The sequence below is a fragment of the Talpa occidentalis genome, unplaced genomic scaffold, assembly GCF_014898055.3.
Source record: "Talpa occidentalis isolate TD23 unplaced genomic scaffold, MPIMG_talOcc4v2.1 talOcc4.9, whole genome shotgun sequence".
NCBI classification, from domain to species: domain Eukaryota; kingdom Metazoa; phylum Chordata; class Mammalia; order Eulipotyphla; family Talpidae; genus Talpa; species Talpa occidentalis.
The window spans coordinates 53,637,601-53,646,105 of record NW_023605305.1 but is presented as its reverse complement, the minus strand read 5'-3'; the positions used below and the strand labels follow the sequence as shown (position 1 = coordinate 53,646,105).

Here is an 8,505-nt window from a genome sequence, read left to right as displayed (position 1 = left end):
TATGAAGCTGTTGGCAGCCACTGCAGCACAAGTTTTATCCTGGCCAGGGAGCTAACCCACATGGCACAGCAGATCTCTCCTGTCTCGCCCACAGCTCCCCTCAGCAATATATTTCAGTAGATCTGCCTGCTCTGTTCCCCTCTCTGTCTCTGGTGAATCCTCTCACCCTCCACACTTCTGGCCCACACCCCAGCTCTTATGCATAAGTAAATAAATAAATATTTTTATTTATTTATAATTTTTAAAGATTTATTTTTATTTATTTATACACGAACTGGGTACAGTCAGAAGCGCGGGAGGGTGAGAGAATTCACCAGAGCCAGAGCGGGGAGCAGAGCAGGCAGAAGGACCGAAGTACACTGCTGAGGGGAGCAGCGGGCGGCAGGAGAGGTCTGCGCGCCATGTGGGACCCTCCTCCGGTGGCCGGGAAGCAGCCAGGGATCGAACCGGCGTTGCAGAGGCTGCGGACAGCTTCCCAACCCAGCACTCAACCGCTGCACCACTGGGGAGGCCCAATAAATAAATATTTAAAAAAATAAAAATACCCTTGTTTCTAAATGCCGTGGCACAAGTGAAATTGTAATTCTATGTACTATAGGTGCCGTGGCTCTAGAGGTAGTGTTACAAAATAAGCTACAACAATTTAAAAAGTTCATCACTACCTCGTACTGTAGGGATGGACACGTGATCTATAATGTGCAACAGTACTTCACAGAGTTTTAAATGGCAAGATAATGTTGCCACAGATTTATGACAAAATGGTTTTGCAAAAGTTTTTGCTGTATACCAATTAAGCTATACTATAAACTTTTACCAAGTTTCGCTGTTAGTTTTCTTTGAAAGATTCCAAATAACAATTTTGGTAAGGATGCATTTTGTTCATTTGAGAAAACATGGTTAAGATCCTTTCTGTCGGCATTAACGCCAAAGACACTGAGACATACTAATCAATAACTTTCAGGTAGTTTTAAAAGACTAGCTTACTATAAACAGTATGCCAAAACCACCTACTTTTCTACAGCTTTTTTTCTTCTGTGTTAGTTACAAATAGAAATACCAAATAAGCAAAATAAAACATCCCATAACTCACTACTTAGTGAAAATGTTTATTCCATCTCCTGCATGGTCTTAAAACAGGATCTGTGTTTGCTGTAGTCAGTGAAAATTAGGGTGAGGGCTTGCTTAATCATAATTCACCACCTTCACCCAAGTTGCGAATAATACAATATACATGAATAACGTTATGAAACCCATTTTTATTAGTGAGTGGTGGGTGCTCAATACCAGTTCTAAACATGAGAAGGAAACAGTTTTTCAACTTATGACAGTTCTCAATTTCTCTTTGAAATGTGTTAATTTCCAGGTCTTTATATGTACTTACAACAATCTGAGCAACTGCTTTATGCTTCTTCCATGAAGTTTGACAATTTGTTGTATATGAATGTCCACAGCAATTTCTCTAATTCTCTTAGGGGTAAATTTCTCAAAGATAAAAATCTTCATCTTTTGATACCATACTGGTGGCAGGAATATTGAGCATTCATAAATGGCCATTTAAGGTGACCCTTTTTATTATCCCCCAAGTTTAAAGAGAGTCTTCAACCATAAATGAAAGGCATATAGAATTTTATGGGCCTACATTACATCTAGATTTTAATGTGAGAGTACACAATATGTTTGCTCTACTTAATTGAAACACAGCATATAGCTTCATTAACCGATTAAAAGGCACATTTTGAAAAGTCTAATATTGTGAAAAGTTTATTTGCATTAATTGGCTCCTTGTTTTCACCATCAAGAGATAATGACATTTGTTTGTCCTAAGTGATCAGATAAAAGACATTTTGGAATGGATAATCTCCTTCCACTATTTTTTTATGAAAGGAAAATATAAGAATTAAAAACAAAATCCAGTGCAAAAGTTTTCAGTAGTCTTCGTACCTCCAGTGTACCCCAGCAAAATATTCACAGCTTTCAGGAAATGGATCAATCGCAAGCTGCAATTTACCACGCCTTATCCCCACTAAGTTGTCAGTACTTTATGAAAAAAATCTGCAGTATATTCCTTAAAGTATACTGTATTCCCACAAAGTAAAGGAGCCTAAAAACAACAATGATCATTGCCTTTCAGGGTGTCAAACCTCATATTGACGGGAAAATTCAGTCTCTGCCACTGGCTCTACAAGCATTCCCAAAATAATAGGGATCAATTTCTATTCAATAAACCTAGTCTGGGTTTACCAACTCTTTCCAATTCAACAGACCCACATAAGGAAGTAAGTGGTCTTTGAATTTTTAACTATGATTATTTTGTGTCATTATAAAATGTATTAATAAAATGTCAACATATGCAATGTAGTATGTATCAGTATGGAGATGCAGCTTAAAAGATGTTTATTATAAAAAATTTATGATTGATGCTTTGAATTTTTAAATAAATCATCTCTTCAATAAAGGTCTTTAAATTCATTCAAATTATTTAAAATCCTGAAAAACATTTAAACTACTGGTCACTCTAAAAAACTTGACAGATGCATTCTGACACATTTATCAGGATATATTATAAAAAACATTTTTTTTAGCTAAGCTCTTTAATACAACATAACATTTTTTGACTGTTATACATTATTCTTCCTAATTATTTTCATTCTTGGACCTTCAAACCATCTTGGAATAAACATGAAAATTTCAAGTGCAAAAATGAGTAATGCATGATTTTAACACTTTGCAGATAATTAAAATCAATAAATATTTTGAGACTTAAAAAAATAAACAGGAATTGTCAGTCTTATTATGTTTCTGGAATTTAACTTGTAACAAATATATTCTGTTAACATATAAAATGTTTTTATCTTACTTGGAAAGCATTAAATATGTAGGGATGTCCAAAATATGTGGGTTGTTTTTTAAAACTGACACCAATACATCCATATTCCACTAAAAACAAAATAATTAGAATGATGTACACATATTAGGAAGCAAGTTTAAAAATTTGGAATTTTTTAAAGTGCTGAGATTTGGAAGAGGAATATCTTTAAGCATGCTAACCATACCTTATCAGGAACACAAAAAAGATTTTAAACTCAAGTTTAGAAAAAAAAAAATAGAGGTTCTATGAAAGGAAGATTAGTAACAAACATTTTTCCATTGAAGAAAGAATTCAGGTAAAAACAAATAGCACCACAATGAAATGCACTAAGGTGCTAAAGGAGGTACCTTATTCCCTGCAGTGTGAACGCTCCTCCTGAAATGTATTGCAACATATAAACGCAATTGTTTAATGGTTACCATTTGGTTCATTCATCTACAGAAAACTGCATTCCTTCTAGTTCATTATATTGAATAAACATTCAAATTACTGAACTATACATAATGTTACATAATTTACATTTTATGAAAACAAAGCTTGAAGGAATATTTATAAATGTCACCTTGAATATAAGATGACAAGTTTAAAAGGGCTTCATATCTCTTAAGACATTTAATTTAAGATAATGGTCCAGGAGTGTTTTAGATATATAGATATATTTATATGCATATATATTTCAACAAGAAGTGTAAAAATTTTTAAAAACAAATCACAGCACTCATAGCTGTTTTACATAAGAAGGACTTAGGTTCATTAAGGTGTCAAACTATTACACTGATAATATGTATATTTTTTTCAAAGACTGAAAATGGCACATCAGGAAACTTGCAGAAATGCTTACTAGAGGCCCATTTCATTATATCATATTACTGATGTGTCAGTTCAATGTGTCATTCCCTTTTCTTTGTTGAAAATATTTGTCCCTTCGATTTGGATCCACTGGTGGGGTCTCTGCATTCTCCTGTTTTTTCTTGGTTAGATGACATCATTTTCCACGTCAGTTAAAGATCAGGAAAACGGCTTGGGTCTTCCTTGTAGTCATCAGGTATAGTAAAGATGGAGCCATCGAATTCATCATATCGAAACTCCTGAAAAGTCACAGTGGCTGTGATCGTAGGAAATACAGGTATATCTAGAGAGGACAATAATGATAACATTATAAAATGAAATGTTAATCTATTTAGATTATATAAAATACTTGCAGAGATACTCAGATTCCATAAAACATAAAACAACACTACTGGAGAAGCACACAAACTCTAAAATATGTCTAATATTGGATACGTGTGTTTGGGAGAGGAGTTTGATTACTGGTGAGAAAAGAGCAAAGTGTCATAAATTACATCACAAACTCAAGTTCCTATTGCTTCTCAATCTTAAGACAATAATTCCAAGATTCCAAGTCTTTTTCATCTTTGTCTTGGGGGGCAAGGGACATTTACATTTGTGCTTTTTGCATTCTGACATCTTCAATTTTAAATATATATACATACATACAATATTAATCTGATTCTGAGTTGGTTTATGGTTCATTCTAACACAAATGAAATACATTAATCCTTTTTTTTTTGTTTCAAAACACTAAAATAACCTATCACTTTAGTATATGGAATAAAAAGTCTCATTAGATTTAAAATAATACCATACCACCAATATTTGACCAATATCTAGTCAAATATTCTAGATAATATATATTTCTGATTGAAATTATGAATAAAATCTGACATTAAAAATGGCCAAGTAGGGCCTCCCTGGTAACACAGGGTTTAAAGTCTCAGTGCTATCAAGCTATTGCCAGGCACAGTGGCATGAGTTCAATCCCCAGCCAGGGAGCTAATCCACATGGCGGAGCAGACCTTTCCTGTCTTGTTTGCTGCTCCCCCCAGATATGTATTTCAGTAGATACGCCTGTTCTGCTCCCCATTCTGTCTCTGGTGAATCCTCTCACCTCCCCCCAACCTCTAACCTGTACCTCAGTTCTTCTATGCATAAAAAAAAAATCGTTTTTTTTTTTTTAAAAACGACCAAGTACTTTAATCACTCTGTTTAGTTTTATTCCAAATATAAAGTTACTGGAAAAAATATAAATATTTTTAAAAGATTTATTTATTTATGCATACAAGAACTGGGGTACAAGCCAGAGGTGCAGGGGGTAAGAGTATTCACCAGAGACAGAGTGGGGAGCAGAACAGGTGGACTGACTGAAAGACACTGCTGAGGGGAGCAGTGGAGGAGACAGGAGAGGTCTGCTGTGCCATGTGGGTTAGCTCCCTGGCCAGTGATCGAACTAGTGCTGCAGTGGCTGGTGATAGCTTCACAGTGCTGCCACTTAACGCCTTGCGCCACCAGGGAGGCCCTGAAAAAATATAAATATTAAACCTGGGTTCTGATTTCTACCAATCATTTCACTTTATGGGCCTCAGGGATTACAACTACAAAATAGTCTCTAAACCATCCTTAACACTGAAATGAGTCTGAAAGTTAAGTGTCTATACAGAATACAGGCATTCAGTAAATTAAGTTTACTTGAAGGTTTGAAACCTAGTATTTTATTGCAGAAAGTACATTTTCATGAAAAAAAAAATAAGGTGGCGCAGCGGTTGAGAACTGGGTTGCGAGGCTCTGCAGTGCCAGTTCAGTCCCCGGCCACCAGTGAGGGTCCCACAAAAAAAAAAAAAAATAGAAATCAACACAAGGACCACAAGAGTTTCCAGTTATTTCTGGGGGAAAATCATCTATTTTTCGTGTCTACTAAGTGCAGATGCTGTTCTATTAATAATTCAGGGGTCAGGAAACTAAAGTCCGTTGTCTAGCCTGTTTTTGAAAGGCTTGTGAGCTAAGTTAAAAAAACAATGTTTTGTGCTGATGAAACTACATGAAATTCAAATTTCAGTTTCCATAAGTATAATTTTACTGGAACACAGGATGTACTTTGTTTACTTATTGTCTGTGGCTACTTTCATTTTCCAACAAGTGCTGAATAGTTGTGACAAAAACCATATGGTCCACAAAGCCCAAAATTTTTATAATCTTTCTGAAACAGTTTGATGATCCTTGTTTTAGGCACTAAATGCACACAAAGGCGGGGCGGGGGGAATACATGAGTTTATAGAGAATACATTCTGGTCAGAAGATATAGACAACAAATAAGTAAAAAGTAATTGTGACTAAGTATATAAACAAAAAATAAAGTAAGTTGGGGGGGCGGTGTATAATGAGTCCCAGGATTGCATAATTTTCAACAAGGTGATAGAAACGCTTCATAAAGTCACCTTTCAGGAAAGACCTGAGATAAGAACAACCCAAACGATCTCTAACCAAAGCACAAATATACAGTTCTTGATTGCTCTAATATCCTAAACATTTCTGCCTAGATCTTACAACTATTTTCTTCAAGTAGACATTGGGTTACCAGTGCTTTTACTCTAGGGTAGACCTAGAGTAATATTTTCTAAACAGATTTTCAAAATCCTTTTCAGTGCACAAAATGTTTATGGCCAAGTTTTGTTAGTTGAAAGGATGAGATAGATCTAGAATGCAAAGAAAAACTATTACATACAGAAGCTCTGGGTGCTATCTCTCTAAATAAATTTGCCACTACTTCAATGCTTGGAGATTTTGCGGAAAGTGAACCAAATCAGGAACAAAAGGTTATCTCTAGGACATCAAATGATTCAAGATAGAATTATTAACCTAATTCTGATTTTTCAGAAACTCATAAATACATAAATAGAGATCTGTTATTTTAGTTTGGCATAATCCCAAGTCATGCCCCCAACCCCCATAGAAAAAAGAAAAGATCTGATCTAATTTTTAGCAATTAAAGCATTATTTCTAGAAGTAAAGAATTTTAGTGTAATTATTTGGAAATGCTAAATCAACCTTTTAAACTCTTCAGACATCTTTTAATAGTCTCATTCCCAGTTTTCTGACATGTTAGGAAGATGTGCGAAAATGAAAGTTTACTGTTTCTAAAGGTTAATGCTTAAGACTAAATCAACTTTAAAACATGTAAGACTGAAAAATAAAATGTACAAGTACTACTTTATCCATAAATAATGACTGTTGACTCCAGAAACATTCTCACTGTATGGAAACTCAGTGTGCTAAAAATTTGGACTAAAAATCCAGTCTTTCTATTCCACATTAAATACATTATTACAGTGCATCACAGAGTCACTCATACCCTCTTTATTTAAATTTAACTTAAATCAAGTAGAATTAGATCTCTCATCAGGTACTTTATATTTTGACATACCATGAATATTGGTGCATGTAATTACAAAAAACTTCCTAAAAATGTAAACAAACAAGTAACCCATTTTCCTGCAAAGCATATTTCTTATTAAATGTGAAGAACTATAATTCTAATAGACACTGAAATTACATGCAAATTGTTCTTACCTAGTTTTACAGGAAAGCCTGGGGGAAGCTTCATCTGAACAAATTCTCTAAGCTTGTTAAAGTGCTTAAAGGGAGCTATTACTTCCAGAACATTCAATAATCTGAAAAATGGAAGGAGAAAAAAAAGGTTTGCTTTTCAAATAGCTTATTTTGTGTCTAAAATTTGTAATTACATTTTTCAAAATTAGAATTGAAGATGAGGAAATGATACCACTTTATTCCTCCTTGATCATTTTACTTGTTTCATTATTCTTTTTACTGGATAATAGTTTCTAACTTTTGATTGTGCAGCTCTAATTTCGGTTGTTTGATTTTTTAAGTCTGTATTAAAATGTATTTGAATTTAAGGCTTGAGTTAAGTAAGGTTTACACTATCTTTTTCCTGAAGACTACACATTCCTAAGTTCTTTTTAGTATTAATATTTGGATGACTGAACTGCCAAATTTTTGTGTATAAAGAACTCTTCCTTCATTTCTTGCAAATTTTATAAATGAGGGTTTCTTCTTTGCATAATTAAAGGGAAGTTTAGCTGGCATGAAATTTCAATTTGTAATTGAATAAACATTCAATTTATATACTAAAACTGTATTTTAATAATGTCTGCTAGCATTCAGTATTATACTAGTCATTATATTAGGGGGAAAAGAATGTCCTAAAGCAAATTCCATACAGGCTTTGTGGACTCCACCCCCACCCCAGGCCAAAGCCAAAGACACTGGGAACTCCAAATCCCATCACCACCAAAGGGAAGGTGGATGGGACCTGAGGGTGGGGTTAAGCAGCCACGTTGGTATAAAGCCAGACACGTGGGCTTTGGAGGGGTCCCCCATTTTGACTCTCCGCCAGCTCGCAGCGTCCGGCCAGCTTGGAGAGTGCTTTTTGGGTTTCCAGGTCGGTGGATTGGTTGGACGCATTAAAGACTTTATTTCCCTATTTTCTCCCTGAGTTGTACATTTTCCTTATTTCCTTTTCCCTTGTAAATAAACCTTTTATTAACCTTTTTGTGTGTGTCTGTAGTGGAGTATTAAAGTCCCTTGTAAGCGCACGGGTGAGGACCCACAGCCAAGCAACCCGTTCAATATCGGGGCTACCCTATAACAGCTGGTGCCCAACGTGGTTTCTAAGCTTCACCGGTGGTTGACCAGCCCAAAGTAATTTTTCTTGCGTTGGTCACCATAAAGCGCACTAGGTCTGCTGCCCTATAACAATTATACAATAACTTTTTGTTGTA

General features: G+C 35.1%; 1 protein-coding gene across 1 annotated transcript in view; it reads right to left on the bottom strand.

Annotated features, from left to right (window-relative positions):
- Positions 1 to 815: 815 nt before the first annotated feature.
- The window catches only part of ANKRD13C (ankyrin repeat domain 13C), a 70,763-nt gene continuing 63,073 nt past the window's right edge, over positions 816 to 8,505 (bottom strand). The window contains exons 12-13 of the mRNA XM_037500966.2: positions 7,274 to 7,374; positions 816 to 4,001 (exon numbers count right to left, since the gene is read on the bottom strand). Of these exons, the coding sequence (XP_037356863.1) occupies positions 3,871 to 4,001; positions 7,274 to 7,374 (232 nt within the window). The 3' untranslated portion in view covers positions 816 to 3,870. The remainder of the gene's footprint in view (positions 4,002 to 7,273; positions 7,375 to 8,505) is intronic.